Raw genomic sequence first — 18777 nt, 5'->3', positions numbered from 1 at the left:
TGTATTATTTACAACGGTGTTCAACTCACTGTTGTTCACTCGGTGTTTACTCACTTGTATTCTATGTTTATTAATATTTAACCTCTTCATCATGAAATGAGTATTATTACGGTATAAGATTTATCTTACTAGCGTGGTAAAATAGATTTCTAGTTATTTGATAATATTTTTTCGTGGATTTTAAAATTGGAAAATTAAAAAAATGTTATAATAATTTTAGATTTTATGAAATATGTTCATTTATTGTTTTTATTAAGATATTGTTAAGATAATTGTATATTAATTATTTTTTCAACCACTTTGTATTTATATTTTGTTCATGATTTGTTTAACCCATCATATGTAACTAATAAATAAAACATAAAAAATTTCATATAATTTTTGCATATAGTTTTAATTACTCTCAACTTAATAGTTCCGTTTTCACTTCTATCGGCAGTCCCACGACTGCTATTTTTTTATTCATAAAAGCTAGTCTCTAATTGCCTTACATCTTTATTTTTAAGTATATGATGATTAAGTTAATTTTGTGGAAGAGTTTTGGACACAAATTGGAACACTTTTTAAACATAAAACTGTGTATACGAAACGCAGTCATGTATAGCTTAGTAAACACTCATGAAATCATTCTTATGAAATTAAAATCCACTGATTTGTTGCATAATAATTTAAGTTATTAAATTATTATATTTAACGTATATTTGGAAACTATTAAATAGTTTCTTGTTTGAGGTCGATGTAGCATGCAGTAATATTTCTTGCTGAGTGTTCTAACCGTTCTAAGCATATTATGGCAGTATTAATATTGATAGTTGGCAATAATGATGGAAAATCCGGTTGCTTCTAAGTATACGTTACACTTTTACAGTTCCAGTTACATGTATCGATGTATGAAACTAATGGGTCGTTGGCAGAAATGACTCACAGCGCCCGAAACGGTTCACATCCTGCGCCAGAATCACTAAATACAGCTAGTAAGATGTATCAAGTTTTGGTTTTCCAATTTTTGTTTTAAAACTTTCAACTTAATGCGAAACAAAAATATTTTTATGCTTAGCAAATATGATATTTGGTTTTTCCTTGAAGACTTGAGCACAAAATGTTAAGATGATTGTTCAAGTCTGTTAGAAAAGCTAATTGAAACAAATGTGTGAATCTTCAAACTTCTTTTCAAGTTCTGTGGGATCAAATGTGTATTTTCCTATAGCAAAAAATCGTTCCATGCACTTTCCTGCACTCAACCACCATACATAGTTGTATAATAGCAAGTCTCCATACTCAGCCTGCGTTTTCTTGTAAAAACGGTTTAAGTTGTCAGTGTTAAAGGTTACAGTACCAACTCTGATCAGATTTATAATTTTTATTACAAGTTTAAACTTGATCCTGCTTGATAGATTTTCACATAAATCTTCCTGACGGATAATACAGTGGATGGTCGAACAAGGTACTCAATTCTCCCTAAGTAACGCTACTAGTCCAGACTATTTACCTGCCATTGCTGGTGTCCCATTTGTAACAATGGCCGTACATTTACCAAAGCCTCCAATTCTAACAACTGATTTCTTTAAAGCCTAATAAATGTCTCCCTTTTGTTGTTCTATGAAGAAAATACAAATAAAACATTTCCTCCCTACTAGAGAAGTCTTAAAGGCAGTACGTACAAATATTAACAGCTGACTGAAATCTGTTTGATCAGTACTTTCAAACTGAAAAATATAAGATTTTTAACCTGGCCAAGCAAAGATTTTTCCTCTTGCTCACCCATTTCCACAATCCTTCTTTGTGTGGTTTGACGTAAAAGTGACATTGATTCAATTTTCTCAGCTATTTTGGAATCCTCAAAAGCTTTTGCCACTACATTAGCATAATTTGTAATTTAAACTGTTATCAGTAAAAGGTTTCTTTGCCCTGACCATATCAAGAGATACGGTATAAGATGCAAATAAAAACTGAGTTTGTGAATGTAATATTTTACTAAACATACTAGTTTTTGTGTTTAAGCTTCTTCAAATCTGCAATAGTATTCCGACTTTCATCAGTATATTTAGCATACTTATTTTCATGCATTATTGAGTAATAACTTCTCACATTAAATTCCTTAGGCACTAAAATAAGTTGCATGCAAACCAAACACTGCAATCATCCATTATTGTTAACAATTAAGTAGTCACTTTACCAACTTTCCTTGTAGCTCCTGTTTTTGCTATCAATTTTACCTTTGACTGATTTCATACTCATTTTTGTACCAGCATTTATTGTTTAACTCGTTGCCAATGTAATTTTTATTAAATGCTCAAACAAAATGTCCACAATCTCAAAAGTCAGAATCTTATGTCTTCGATTCGTCTATGCGAGCTGTGATGCTATTAGCTGAGAGGTCTCGTACAGTGTTACCTACAGTATAGCCAAATCAACCTAAAACTAATTTTATCTTCAGTTTGTAATATATAATAATTATGTTAACATTGTATATCGTGTGGTATCATATGGTACCGCTAGGAATACTTGGGTTAATCTAATATCTGTTACAAGGCTTGAAGTGAACCCGGTGTTTTTTTAATGATAGCTGATTCGATAGGATTTTTAATTCAGTAATAGTCCTCCTCCGTAGACTAATAGTAAGTTATAGTCTCGGCTCTGTAACTGACAGATCACGAATTCAAATCCCAGGGAGGGCCAATAATGTGTAGATATGATACATATAGTGAAGAGTAATAAATATCGAAACCGGCATACTTAACGCTGAGGCTTAAAAGAGATAGAGAGAAAAAACAGTAAAAGTTGCCTTTACATAAACAAGATTACAAAAATATATATCGAAGGTAGAGTTAAGAGTGTGTTCATGAAAGCTTCTTTTGAAAGATTCCATTTTGGCTAAGCCACTCCTCTATACTTCTGATTGGAATTTTCATGTACTTTGGAAGTACAATAAAATGTATCTAGGTATTATTCAACTTCACTATGCTTTTCGTTCATACATAAATATTAATCGATCACTTACTTCAGTTAATAATTTGATAAAAACACATGAAAAATAAACTCGAAACTTAAAAAAAACTGTTATTATATTAAATTTTTAATTGATTTAGTATTTTAGTTTTGATATAAAAAAAAAGTTTCATTGGTTGTTATTTCTTATAGTAACTAGTGTTTACTATACTTTTGACGTTGAATTTTACGCCAGATTTGAATACTTCCGGACCCTTGCTTGGCGGTGCGCCGAACTTAACCCGGAACCGGTGCTGACTGCTGATGAATGAAATGGCAAGTCTGTTGTGTTGATCTGAAAAGGTTATGTTTGTTACAATTTTTTTTCATTAAAGTTCTGTAAAGCATTTTTTTACTAGCTAAGTTTCAAGAAACAAAAAGAATAACATAAGAAGTGGTGCAGTGGTAGTAAAATAATTCATTCAGTGGTGTAAAACGCAACGATGATTGCAAACAAAGTATTCTTGAGAAAAACCAAGAGGGGTAACATATTAAAGGTAATTACTAATTGTAAATAGGGTGTTGTTTACTTTTAGCTCTACTTTATTATTGAAAATTATTTTAAAGTTGAAGTAGGCCTATATTTTTTTACTTAGCCTACCGGTTCATATTGTTTTTTTGAATTGGAAATTGAAAGTATTTAGAAAGTAGGTAGCCTAACCAGGAGAATAACAATAAAATAGGGTAGGGTACGATAAGCGGACCCGGTTTTTTATATCGAAGAATGTAATCATCGATACCTAATATTCGCATCTCAAATCGTAGACTATCAATCGATATAAAAGTATCTGTAGTCCGCAACAACAAACATATGTTTTAAATTAAAATGTGAATTTAATATTAACAGTGATCAAACAAATTATTATAACCAAAATTAAGAAAACTGAAGACGACCATATTTGCTCCTCTCACAGTTACATTTGTTCCTTTCCCACAAATTTCACGTAATGGGTTTTTCGGTACGAGTCCTACATCTTGAAGCCATGAAAAACATGTCTTATCATCTTTCAAAGCAATGTTGTGTAGTTTTCTAAAATTGACTGCCATTCTTAATAATCAAATGTTACTTATGTAAAATTGAAATATTACCTTACATGTATTATTTGAAAGTGTTTAAAACTGTTGATATAGATCATTTAAGTTAAAGCGCTAATCTAAATTACTGTCAAACGCTAAGACATAAAAAAATATTTTTTTTTAAATTTTTCAATGCTAATTTTTGTTTCATATACCTTGGTATTACCTTAATAAGAAAAAATAATTAACATGTAATATTACATATTTTTGAAAATTTTATACGCACGAAAATATTTGAAATTTTGAATAAACTGCATTGCAGGATAATGTACATAGCAACACTATTTGACAGATTACATTACATTTATACAGGTTATTTACAATGAGTAAATTGTAACTGAAGTTCCTGTATAATTATTACATAAAATAAATAAGTTCAGTTTTTTTATTTCATTTTGAAATGTAATAATGTTAAATTCAACACAAACTTATTTATATGATAGCCTACAAGGGAAATGAAACAAATATTGTACTTATAAACCTTATTTATTTAGAATAAATAAACTGGACTTGTATGGTGAAACTGGTATAAAATACAAAACAAATCATTGAAAAAAATATTACACATAATATACCAAAAATGCGCTCATTTGTCAAAACTTGGATCATCTGGATTAGCCATTATAACAAAAAATTATACTAAATGTTAGTAAAAAACAATTTTATAAGAATTGTATAAGATAATTGTATAAGAATTACAACGGACTGATTCAAAACACTTTGTTTAACAATGTAACCAACATACGACCAACACACACGTAGTTAAACAGCTGAATGAAACTAACGCGTCTGTAGGCGTATGCCGCGTCACAGGCCATACAAAAAATGGCGGCGATTGCTTTCAACCCGAGTAGATACCGTTACAAAGTCCACCAACGGTGACAAAGCGTTTTGTATAGTCCCGACAGTCGAAAGGAACATCGATCTGCTCTCTTACGGAAGTTTTAACAACTAATTCTTCGCCATTTCATAAGTAAAGCTTTTGCGTTTGTAGACGTAATCCGCGTTTAAAGCATCGGCAGTTCCGCGTCTTTAGGCGTTAGCCGCGTTGGAAGGGTTAATAATCAAATGTTACTTATGTAAAATTGAAATATTACCTTACATGTATTATTTGAAAGTGTTTAAAACTGTTGATATAGATCATTTAAGTTAATTGTTCAAAATAATTAATTAGTATCAATTGATTATATCGATGGTTATGATTGAGTAATATCGTTTGCCAATTTTGATATAAAAAACCGGGTCCGCTTTTCGCACCCTACCCATAAAATAGTGTAAAAATCCATAAAAACACAATAATCCCTGAAAACAAAAAGCTGCAGTGCAATAAGCAGCCAAAATGACAATTAAATCAGTGAACAAATTTATCGATTAGAAATACCTAAAAAATATTCTAATTATAGTTATTAGTTCTTGTCAGTTTTTTTAAATATAAAATCATGTTTAAAATTAATAAATTAAACAAAGTAGGCTACATTTGGTGGTAATTGTAATAGCTAGGCCTAGTGACGGCTGGAGTGGCAAAGTATGAGATTCGCGTTATTAACTTATTGCAATCGTCCTACTGAATATAATTTTCCCAGGATCGAAATGAGAAATAACGAAGTTGTAGGACATAAAAAAATGGAACTAGGCTAGTTTTCACGTACGGAGCAATATTTCCATTTGGTACATCTGCGTAGAGCATCATCTATGACCTTTTGTGACTGTGATTCAACCTTGTGATAACGTCATCTGATGTGCTGCCATCTTTAGAAACCTAAATGAAAAATAATACTAAAATGAGCAATATTTTAACCCAAATGAACTATTTTTTTTCTTATTTTCGAGCTACAAATTAATTAGTTATTATCGGGTTGAGACGAGTGTTTGTGGCCAAAAGAAAGAAAAACATCCCTTGATATAGTAAATATCAGTAAAATTTCAAATTCTGGAGGGGATGATCAGAAATAAAAATTAATAAGTAATGCAAAGACATTTATAAATGTAGTGTTAAAAACGTAATAAACGTAATAAACTATTTAAAAACCCAATATTAATATATAAATTGACAGTAATAGAACATTTATCATTAAAAGGAAATAATCTCGTTTTGGTCAAAACGTTAACTCCTAACATATCCAACAAAACACTCCGACACACACACAATTCACTACGATTTGTTGAACTAGTGTATGGTTGATTCATGATTGACAAGCACTCACTTGATCCGAACTACAGTACACAATACCTTGTGAAACTCTGGACCACATTTCCGGAGCGCTCAGGTAACAGATACGCTATCATTTCTGGACGCATATTACATTGAAGTACACAGATATCGAGACACACAGCACACAAACAACATTAAAATATTAAAAACTTAATTAATTATGAATATACCCCTTACAACCATGTTATTTGTCATTTGCACCCCCTTAAAACCATATATATTTTTGTTCAGGAGGATGAGCAGAATACGTTAATTACGTCAAATTCGTGATTAGCCGGGTCGGCCTTTACCTCATAGATACCATTCGGTAATTGCACTTAATGGCCGGAGAGGTAAAAGACGAATTTCTCTTTATTAAACTATTACTATTGTCCATCTGAACAAAACAATATCAAGGTTCTAAGGGGTGGCAATGACAAATAACGAAGTAATAGAACATTAAAAGTGGAACTACTTTTCTCGCGCTGAGTAATATGTCATTTTTTACAGGAGTTACATGGTCTTGTTACAATTGCGGGTCAACCTCGTAGGCTGCAGTATAATAAGCGGCCACCGCCACAATGGGATCTTGATTATTGAATTATATCCAATCATCAATATTCGTGACCATCCAACTATCTAAAAATACTGAAAGCAAAATGTCAGATCAAATAACGTAATAGATATTCCCCACAACCTCATTACCTATTGCTAGACACCAATGTCGTTTTATATAATTTCCAGATCGTCAGAGAGCACTACCTAAGAGATGACATATGATGTGGGTCTCAGTTGTGTGAGGTCTGCAAGCAGGAGAATCCTGTGCTGTCCAGTGATCCCGTCTCTGGGAGTACTCTTTTCCCACAACCTCATTACCTATTGCTAGACACCAATGTTGTTTTATATAATTTCCAGATTGTCAGAGAGCACTACCTAAGAGATGACATATGGTGCGGGTCTCAGTTGTGTGAGGTCTGCAAGCAGGAGAATCCTGTGCTGTCCAGTGATCCCGTCTCTGGGAGTACTCTTTTCCCACAACCTCATTACCTATTGCTAGACACCAATGTTGTTTTATATAATTTCCAGATTGTCAGAGAGCACTACCTAAGAGATGACATATGGTGCGGGTCTCAGTTGTGTGAGGTCTGCAAGCAGGAGAATCCTGTGCTGTCCAGTGATCCCGTCTCTGGGAGTACTCTTTTCCCACAACCTCATTACCTATTGCTAGACACCAATGTTGTTTTATATAATTTCCAGATTGTCAGAGAGCACTACCTAAGAGATGACATATGGTGCGGGTCTCAGTTGTGTGAGGTCTGCAAGCAGGAGAATCCTGTGCTGTCCAGTGATCCCGTCTCTGGGAGTACTCTTTTCCCACAACCTCATTACCTATTGCTAGACACCAATGTTGTTTTATATAATTTCCAGATTGTCAGAGAGCACTACCTAAGAGATGACATATGGTGCGGGTCTCAGTTGTGTGAGGTCTGCAAGCAGGAGAATCCTGTGCTGTCCAGTGATCCCGTCTCTGGGAGTACTCTTTTCCCACAACCTCATTACCTATTGCTAGACACCAATGTTGTTTTATATAATTTCCAGATTGTCAGAGAGCACTACCTAAGAGATGACATATGGTGCGGGTCTCAGTTGTGTGAGGTCTGCAAGCAGGAGAATCCTGTGCTGTCCAGTGATCCCGTCTCTGGGAGTACTCTTTTCCCACAACCTCATTACCTATTGCTAGACACCAATGTTGTTTTATATAATTTCCAGATTGTCAGAGAGCACTACCTAAGAGATGACATATGGTGCGGGTCTCAGTTGTGTGAGGTCTGCAAGCAGGAGAATCCTGTGCTGTCCAGTGATCCCGTCTCTGGGAGTACTCTTTTCCCACAACCTCATTACCTATTGCTAGACACCAATGTTGTTTTGGATCAGGTAAATAGATTAGGTGTACTCATTGATTGAGTGATGTGTGTGAATAGGGAGATAAAAAATTTATATTTAGATACAAAAACTATTAATATTATGTGAAATACAGTGGAAAAAGTAAATTACAGTATGTTAATTTATAGACATATTATGGGCAGAGGGAAGTGGGAATTTTAATATTGTTTTTTCTCTTTACCGTCCCCAGTATTTCTTTCACCATTCCTTAATACTTTCCTGGACTAATACATGCTCCTGACACTGCTGTATCAAATTTATGTATCCGATCTGCCATGGGTGAATTGTAATTCATATTCTTTTAGGTTTACATAATCCATTTTAATAGAACGTATATGTTATATTAACGCTTTTTTTATTAAAAAAAAAATAATATAAGCCTACACTAGGTGATTGTAGTGAATTTTTAATCTTACTGTAAGTCCTAGTGATTCTTGAACTTTTACATACAACTGCGGCCTAAAGAAGTATTTACAATCGTGTTTTAGAAAACTAAACGAAGACTGTTGTTAAAATATTCAGTAAGTAGACTAGCAGTGACACAGTCCACATTATTAGAACTTTTAGGTAAAATTAAAAACAAATAACTTTTTGGATCTACGCTTGTAACCATTGTGTTAGTACCAGCTACTGTCTGATAAAATTATTTGTTAATAGATTAATTTAGAGATTACGTACAATTATTGTGATTATTTACCTAAAAACGATCTGTTATCATAAAAGTATAAAAGCTTAAAAAAATATTCTTGGAGGCTACTATTTCTGAAAGAGATTTTTTTTACCAGAGATCTAAAAAACTACATTAGTAGAAAGAAAAGACTTTATTCGGGTTCTGTTTGATAATCAAAGTACCATTATTAATTAGTACATATAAAAACATAGCTGGACTATAACTACTGTAATAATACTAACATGGTTGTGGTTGAGTATTACCAAAACGGTGGGTGTGTGGTGGCGTATTTAGAGAAACTAAAGATATATATATATATATATATATATATAATATATGTTATGTTCTATCTATGAATCTTTGTTGATCTGTGTTTTTCCAAATAAAAACATGTTTTCTTGATTTTTTTAATTAATCTAAACTATTATTTTTTAGTTTATAATGGAAAGTTATCTATATTTTATTATTATATAAATGAGGTTTATATGTACTAAAACAATTGTTGTAGGATTAATAGGTTGCTAAATCTTAATAGTGTTATAAATGCAAAAGTACCTTTTGTTTGTTTGCTTTGCTTTCACGTATAAAATATTCAACTAATTGTACTTAAATTTTACATGTACATTCTTACTGTCTCGGGGATGAATATAGGCCTATTCTTATTTAACAACTTTCTGGATTACACCCCACTGGTCATTAAGTGGCGTAAAATCCCCTCTTGGTTTTTAAACTTGTGAAATATTAATTAAAAGAGCATGTCAAACATAATAATATACACTTTTTTACACTATTTTCAATTTGTTTACATTTATTGTGTGTAAATTCTCTAAGGAGTAACCATTAGTTTTCATGTCATTTTTAGATTTCAGCCATTAGGTAAATGCCCATCTACCTTCAAAATTATCCTAAAACATAAAATGGTCAGAATTTGACTCCGAAGACTCCCTTTGAAGCAGCCGGCAAGAACTATGCTAGATGAAAGTTCACTGGACTGTACTTTTGATCAGATGTATGAATTCCAGCTCTAAATGTTCTGAAATATTTAAAATACTTTTTAGTTTATAAAAACCAAACACTTAAATAGGGTTGTTGTTAATGTACTTTATAAAAGGAAATTTTTAGCAAATATTAGGTATAAAAGACAAAGTTATCATATCTAACATTTACTATAAATTTAAAGACTGTTAGTTGAAGACTAAAAATAAATCCCATCTTAGTTACTTTTTGACAGAAGTAGGCTTCTCTGATCTGTGATACACATTTTTTTGATCAGGAAACAAGGCAAAATCAATTATAGAACAAGAAATACTATGTAAATTACAATGAGATAAATATACGTTTTTTTACGTATTTTCTTGATCATGGCAACAAGGCAAACTAATCATTGGCATCAGAAATATAATTCACTCGAAGCAGCAATGGTCATACACGTGCAACGGCTACTAAATTGCGTGCAAAACAGCGGGTAACTGCTAGCAATGAAATCTATCTATCTGAGAAGTAGGCTTCTTAGAGCTGTGTTTGTATATTATATACATATTTTCTTAATTGGAAAAAAGGCAAAATAAACTATGTAACAAGAAAATACTACTGTAACTGGAGTAAATTACACTGGTGGTAAATATACATTTTTAAAAATATTTTGTTGATCGTGGCATGAAAGCAAAATCAACATTGGCTTTGGAAATTTAATTCACACGAATCCGAACGGCTCATACTCATCAGTCATAATTTTATAACTGTATTTTTTGTTTGATCGGCTTGTTATTTATACCTTTAAAAAACTATAATTGTAGTTCTGAATCAGAAAAATTCATTTTAACATCTTTACTACCACACTCTACAATAACATATTGTCATAAACATACTGAGATTAGACACTACATCGTGTTACGATTAAATTATAAATTATAATATCATTAGCTATTTAGGACTCGTTTTACAAACATTTTAAAGCTAATTCAGTTTAATTAGAACCTTTTGTAATCCAAAGCAGTTGTATTTCATCAAACCCGAATTAGCCCAACTCTACAGTAATTTAATAAAGTGTATTTTATTTTTGTAGATTGATGTGTTTGAGGAAACCACTCTCAAGAACATTATTGTTACTCAAACGGTACTGGAGGAGGTGAAGCATCGAAGTTCCCCTGTGTACAAACGGCTCAAAGAAATTATCGGAGACTCCAAAAGAAGCGTTTTCACCTTTGTCAACGAACATCACAAGTGGGTTCATTAAACATTTCTTATCATAATTGAAAACTATACCTTATTTTGTAAAATCTTGTAAATTGATAATTTTGGAAAATACAAAAAGAGAATTGTTTGTTATCAATCATAACAAAACTCCATGAGCTCAAACTTTTTTGCCATTGTATCTAATGCGACTTCTACCCCGCAGTTATCACTTCGAATTACAATCCCGTTCTTATGCGGGGAATTTATTTTGAGTTGCGACGATTGGTATTTTTGTAATACTGAGTTTTGATCGATGTGTTTAGCAAGTCATATAGGACTAATATTACTCTTTGGTTATTTTAATAAGTGATCACAAGCGAAAAATCAATTATGACAAAACTTGTGTAACAGTCAGCTGTTCAACTTATTTGTTTGCAATTTGCCATAGTGTCTGCATTGTTTATGATTACTTACTTTGGGTTTCCCATTGAAATAAAAGTTATTTTAGTTACAGTATTTTATAAAATTAGTTTTTAGTTTGTTCATTTATTGTGTTTATTATGTTATTTACCTTATACACATGTAATTATGTGTAAAATGATTGAATTCTTTTATCCGAAAACTTGTTGATACATTGTATAATACAGATTCTGAGGATGATAAATCAGATTATTTTGATAATTTAGAACTTTTGGCCAAAGGACAATAGAAGAGGTTTTGAAAAAGGGTAAGTGAGTCAATTGACAATTCTGTGCCTGAAGGGGAGTTTGTGAGTGATGATCATGATTTCAAGGCAACTTGTACAACAGACAATGCATGTTTTGATCTTATTCTGATAATTTATACTTTGATCCATCCATCCCTTGTACTACTTATACACATCATTTGTATTTCTTGCCGTCGTTTCATTTCTGAGAGCTTATAACCATTTTGACAGCTTAAAAGTTTTTGACATACGACAGTTATTTGTTAGGAAATTGTTGATGCATATACACAAGCGATTTGACGAAATCTTCGATGAAATAACCCACGACTACAACACAAGTAATGCGGACAATGTTGGAATACGTGTACCAAGACTTTTAAGGACTTACTCGACCACTAATCTGTTCATTATAGCCCACTATTTATACAGAAATATACCTGAAGACCTACAGCACAACAACTTTTATACAAGCACGACATATAAAAAGAAAGTTAATACATGGTTACTGGAGGTTGGAAGGGACAGAACTGAACAAATTATAACATCAATCTATAGATAAAAAAACAATTATAAACTTAACTTTCGACCTAACGTAGTACAAATGTGTTGTCCTTGCGTATCAGTGTGTGCGGTGTGCGTGTGCGTGTGTGTGTGTGTGTGTGTGTGTGTGCGCACGTGTGGTGTTCGAGTAGTGTGTATTGGGTGTATGTGAGTGTGAGTGATTGGGGACGTAAGTCATTAGGTGGGGGGTGGGGGGTGGGAGGGTTGCAACTGCCATAGTCTTCTCCCATGTAACCAAACAAATCTGTAGTATATTCTTTTTAAATTATTAAAAACTTAATCAATTAATAATTTTAATTTTTAAATATTTTTATATTTATTTCTACAGAAATTTTAATTATTTTGATAGATATTCTTTTTAGTTTGTTGTAATTAAGCTATAAAGTATAAGTAACAATGCGGTACAGTACAAGACTCATTCTCAAAACACAAGTTCTTACTTAGTTTGGGAATTAATTTCTAAGTTTTATTTTATAGAGTTTTACAGCAACATAACTAGTTATTGTAGTATATTTTATTCACCTAAGAAAATACATGTAAACTAAATGTAAATAATTTTTGATGAAGAAATAAATACTTTTTGACTTGAATTTGACTTGATTTCTTGATGAAATTGTCAATAAAGTATTTTGATTGACTAATTGATGTGGTAGGGAGACGTACGTGGAGCGATTACCCGGAGAGAAGCCCAATGATCGCAATGACCGAGCTATACGTATGACCGCAGCCTGGTACATGAGTCACCTTTCTCTTGACTTGCGGAACATGTCTATAGTACTCCTAACTGACGATGTTGCTAACCGGGACCTGGCCAAAAAAGAAGGACTTCTAGCAGTTTCAGGTAAGTTGACCTTTTTATTAGTACATTTTTCATAGAACATGAAAATTATCAAGTGAGAATCTCTACAATTTCCTAGATTAACCCTTTGCACGCCAAGTAATAACGTATATGTTTTGCCCTAGCGCCAAATTACTGAATATTTTAATTTTTTGAAAACTGTAAAGCCATTTTTTTTATTTGTTTAAGTAATTGGTTTAAAGAATAAAAAACCATGAAATGCTTTTATGGGCATTTTTTTAAACGAAATATAGATATTTTTCTATTTTAAGGACCAGTAGGTATGAAATGAATGAAAACATTATTTTGATAAAACTATATAATTTTTACAAACTTATACCGGTACATGAAGTAGATATGATGTGTGATAATAAATAAATACACATTTTGGAAAACAGTAAAAAGATATCTTTCAAACTGGTTTCTGTTTTTTTTACGAATAATCGTCCAAAGTATGAAACGCCTCAAAACAAACTTCTGGGTGTAACGCTGGATTGTCTGTACATGTCTTGCACGAGTATACAGTTTCTTTTCTCAAGCCCTTTTTGAGACAAACTACACATCTTGCTGTTCCTTTTGGTCTCTTCTGAATAAAATGTGGTTTCTTGTTCAAACGTTCAGCGGGTGGTGTTCCTTGACCTTGAGTGGGTCGGCCGCCGCGGCGGCCCCGTCTGCTCATTGGTTGCGCCAGTTTGCCTGCAACGAGATCCTTCACTAAACTTTTTCTAAATTGGGCGTGTGTCATCGGCTTCTTCAAGTTTTGTTTCTGTACGTCTTTGTACAATATGTAGGAATTTACAATTCCTACCTCAAACAGCCAAAAAAATGTTTTTCTGTACCACTTTCGTGACCGTCTCAAAAAATTGTAGGATGAAATAAAGTGGTCACTCCGGTCCACTGCTCCCATATGCCTGGTGTAGTCTAAGACTACATTTGGTTTGGCTGTTGGAGGTTTGTTCGGCCACTTACTGGGTACATCAATCATGTCTGTCTTGCTGCCTTTATTATTGGTGCTCAGCAAGTGAACTACTCTTTTGTCACGCCAAGAAACAACTAATATATTATTATTTCTCTGTGATATAATATCACCCTTTTTCATTTTTTTTGATTTCGTTTTTAGATTTGGAGGCATGCCTACTCTAGTTGGCATAACAGTGCCTGTGAGAAAACAATTTGATTTTAGTAGCTCCCTGGCTAGTTCTGGGCTAGTATAATACCTGTCGGTATAAACATGTAAGCCACTTACAGGATGAGCTGGATCTTTCAAAATTACTGACTCACAAAGAGTTTTTACTATCTGTGTAGTTTTTAGAAGATTTGAGTTTGGTATAAGTTCCCGCTTTCCAAAATAAGGGATAAAATCATATATGTAGCCGTTTGAACAATCAGATAACACAAATACTTTCATTCCAAATTTGGTTGGTTTTTGAGGATTGTAAACCCGAAAGCTTACTGTACCTTTGAACGAGATGGTGCTCTCGTCCACAGCGACTGCACTACTCGGAGTGTAAAATAATTTACACGTCTTGCTCATATGATCAATTAGAGGTTGTATGAGGAAGCCTATTGGTTTGACACCACCTCGATCGTGATTAAAGTGAATTTGCCAAAAAATGTTGAGAAATTCGTTTTTGGAAAAGATATCACTAAAAAACTTCATACGCGATTCCCATTTAGTACTAAAGTATTCTTCAATGGAGGTCATTGGAATCAGGCCCATATTTATGATTACGCCTAGGAAAGCTTTCAAATCACATGCTGTTATGTCATTCCATCTTTTCAGTCTTGAGTTAGGTGAAATGTTTGTGCTGATTTTTTTGTTTGCATTTAGATTAGTTTCAAATACAATATAATCAATTATTTCGTCGTTGAAAAATAAATCAAAATATTCAATTGGTTTTGAATCGGAATCAAAAGAAATAGGCAAGTTAGCTCCATGATTTACACTGTAAATTGGTATTGAATGGCTAGGACCTGTATCATAGTTAGTTACCTCAGTCCATGGAAGATTTCTTGTAGGCCTATTTGAGGTTGATGCTTGAGTGTCATCTTCAGAGTCAGATTCACTTTCACTCAAATTATGCAAAATAATGTCCTGTTGCTCAACATCCTCGACTTCGTCAACTACACTTGAAAACCCCATAGTTCATAACCCCAAGAACGAAATCGTCAAAGTCCGGATCGTCTGCGTTAGCCATAATTATGGCAATAATATATTCACAAGTTACGTCAAAATAATAAATAATAGTTATTACTATAGTAATAGTTTTAATAGTTCACAAGCACTAAACGTAATATAAACTAATATAACTGTAAAAACGTAAACTGTCAGTGAGCAGGAACACTAAAGATAGAACTTCACGGAATGGCGGCGCTTCACAGAATGGCGGCGAGTGTACTCGCTTTGGGCGTTTCGAGAAGTACCGGAAACAAACATGAATATAAAGAAACAGCTGTTACCGATCGATACTCCTCAAACGTTCAGTTGGCACGTTGGCTATTTGCACTAGCCAGCAAAAGTGACTTTCTCTGCCATCTAGCCAATTCTACAACTATTAAACTATCTAATGTTGTAAAATGTAGTTCGCGATATAACTCGCTATGGGCGCTGGACGGACTTTTATCCATGCGAATTAACTCGCTTATGGCGTGCAAAGGGTTAATACCAAGTGTCCCAAGAGACCCATTCCCTCCTTTTGAACGGTGCAGAATTTTCAAAATTTGTTTGTGGGTAGGTTGTAACATTAAATGAAAGTTCTTTTAATGAATTTAAAAGTTATTCCTCTCATTTCCAAAGTAGGGGATGAGAAAATCCAAAATTTTCAAGGGATGATACATAGAGCTCAAATTAAAGTACTTCCTGAGACCAAATCAGACACTAAGGTATCCTCTACCCAAAATGGTTATTACTTGAACAAATAAAATCTAACTTTAATTAGATGATTTGTTTGGTAGAATAAAATTATAGACCTTTAATTTGTACCGTTCTACTTGTTGTACAGATACCTTTAGAATGCGCTATGGCACAATAGAGATGCTGTTAAGTATCTTTTTTACCCTTGCAACACCTGTTTCAGAGGTAGGGGTTTTAATACATTATTGCACTGCTATTTATAAATTTATTTTATGTGTACAGAGTAAAATTGAATACGAATGTTAAGTTCAGCTCCAGTTCACCTTCCACTTAGTGCAGCGTCTGAAGTTTAACACCGTGGCAGATTTGACTCCTGGAATCTGGAATCATCCATCTGAACAAAATCTACAACAGTCGGTGGTGAAGCTCAAATTGAACTCTCTACTCAAATCTCTCATTTCATATCAGAGACATCTAGACTACAAACAGATGTACACAATTGTGCATTTGATGAGACAATAAGAACAATGATGTTGAAACCATGTCTAGAGTTTGTTTTGGGCTTCTTCGTCACCGATGGTTTTGGATCTCTTCAGATGGATGTTGATTCCAGATTTCAGGAGGCAAGTCTGTCGCAGCGTTAAACTTTAGACGCTGCACTAAGGTGACATGGAGCTTAACTTATCCCTTTACGCTCGAAAGTTCAGCAGCATTGACCACACTAAGGTTGCAGACAGCTCGTGTTAGTTTTGTCATAGCTTATCCTTGCAACTCGTATGGTCAGTACAGATGACGCGCTATTTTCGTTCACAGCTCGGCGGCCATATTTGTTGTTTGCCTCTCCAGATCGGAATTATTTTTCAACATCCTGTGCGTTATTTGCATAGTAATGTCAAGTGTTTAAAGAAGAAATGAAAACTAATTTTAAATTTATTTTTAATAAATCTTTCTATTACAATGCTATAAATATATTTGGGAAATTTAATTCTTATGCGTATATTGTTAAAAAGATATGTAAATAAAATACTATAAAGAAGGCATTTACAGTTATTTTATACACAGACATGATTTATTTTACATTTTTATCACTCTTTACATTTTTTACAGAATAGAACTTTTAAAAATACACACCTATGGGTAGTCAAGAATAGTTAGCACACGTCATCTAGTAAAACAATTCTATCATTTCATTGTATACCTACTACGCGTCATTTGTCGTATTTGCACAGTCAATGTTTAGAGAAGAATTATAGGCAAATTTTAAATTTACTGGTTTACTTAAAAATTACTTTTAAAAACAGCTGCTCCATAGGTTTCGGCACTCACCATCTATATTTATAAAAATGAATGTTTGTGTGTTTTTCCTGTATGGAATCGTGAACTATTTGACCGATCATTATGAAAATTTGTATATATATATGTATTTTTTCACGGAGAAGGTTTTGTATGTATTCCCATTGATTTATTTCGCCACCCGGCGGCACTGCAAAATATAAAAGTATCAAAGCAACTGCATATCATAACCTGCAATTACGATACAGTTATGTATATTAGATAGCCAAACACTATCTGAAGGCGCTAAGTTATTATGTGTATTTGTCTTTAAGAAAAATTTCTATTTGGACTTAAAGCTTGAGTGTTGGACCAATATATAATAAAGTACATGGACGTGTACAATGGCTATAAACATACAAACATTTTCTTGATCATGGCAAACTCAACATCGGCTTTTGAATTATAATTCACTTGAACAAGAATTGTACATACACGGGCAAAGCGTGCGAAGCTAGTTCATTATAAAACAAAGAGAATATTAGAAAATAACTGCTATGTTTAGTGGCCAGTGGTGCTAACCTTACAAGCTATGGACGTATTATATCTTGGACAGCACAGCTGCTGGACATTCGAGCTGAGATAACATTACAGCAAAAATGAATCCTCGCTTCCGACAAAATGGCGGTGACCATACGAGCTCCAAGGACAAATTATAAATACTGCCTTCGAGTGCATAGGGTTAACATTCGTATTCAATTAACCCTTCTCACTTCTACGTTATGTGTAGAGTAAAATTGAATGATGTGTTGGTTTGAACTTGTATCCAAACTGTATTGACATGATATTTCTCCCGTAGTTGCCGATTACGTGCGTAGTCTGTCCTCCTGCCCACTACTGGCAGACAAGCTCTCCTCCCACAGTTTCAGTGCGGAAGGCAAGGTGGCATTGTTCCCCACTCATCTGACTCCCTCCCAGGTCCACGAGGCGGTGAAGGCAGGCAAAGTGCTTCAGGGAGCCTTCCAAGCCTCTCGCGAGAACTTCCTGGAGGGCCAAGTCAATGTTGAAGGCTTCAGCAAGCCAGTGAGTACATTTATCATCTTTTAAACCATACTTTTTTTAAGGATTCCTTTTAGTCTTCTGCACTCTTCAATACTTGAGTTTGATAGAATTAGTTGGATTGCACTAGTTTATTATATTTAAATATTACAATTTTTTACTAACTAAAATTAGGTAAGTTTAAATTTAACAGTAAAATTCAATTCAATCCAATTTCCATCAATGAAAATGTACCGATTGTATTAAATAATAATTCTGGGGTAACTGGATTACCAGTGGAAGGAGTAGGCCCAGATGAATGATAAGGGCTGGACTGTACAAAAGAGGCTGCTATCGGCGAGGCACGCATCGCAGATGGCAGTGTTCGATAACGAAATTGAGAGGTGGGGTGAGGTAGACGTACCTCCGTCTCAGTTCATCGGAAGTGATTGTAACGAGTAGA

The 18777-nt window shown here is 33.6% G+C and overlaps 1 protein-coding gene across 1 annotated transcript in view; it reads left to right on the top strand.

Annotated features, from left to right (window-relative positions):
- Positions 1–3227: 3227 nt before the first annotated feature.
- The window catches only part of LOC124360805 (exosome complex exonuclease RRP44), a 67651-nt gene continuing 52101 nt past the window's right edge, over positions 3228–18777 (top strand). The window contains exons 1-5 of the mRNA XM_046814711.1: positions 3228–3485; positions 7172–8191; positions 10936–11093; positions 12966–13153; positions 18136–18359. Of these exons, the coding sequence (XP_046670667.1) occupies positions 3432–3485; positions 7172–8191; positions 10936–11093; positions 12966–13153; positions 18136–18359 (1644 nt within the window). The 5' untranslated portion in view covers positions 3228–3431. The remainder of the gene's footprint in view (positions 3486–7171; positions 8192–10935; positions 11094–12965; positions 13154–18135; positions 18360–18777) is intronic.

Source organism: Homalodisca vitripennis, chromosome 4, assembly GCF_021130785.1.
Source record: "Homalodisca vitripennis isolate AUS2020 chromosome 4, UT_GWSS_2.1, whole genome shotgun sequence".
Taxonomy (NCBI): domain Eukaryota; kingdom Metazoa; phylum Arthropoda; class Insecta; order Hemiptera; family Cicadellidae; genus Homalodisca; species Homalodisca vitripennis.
This window is presented reverse-complemented; position numbering and strand designations above follow the sequence as displayed.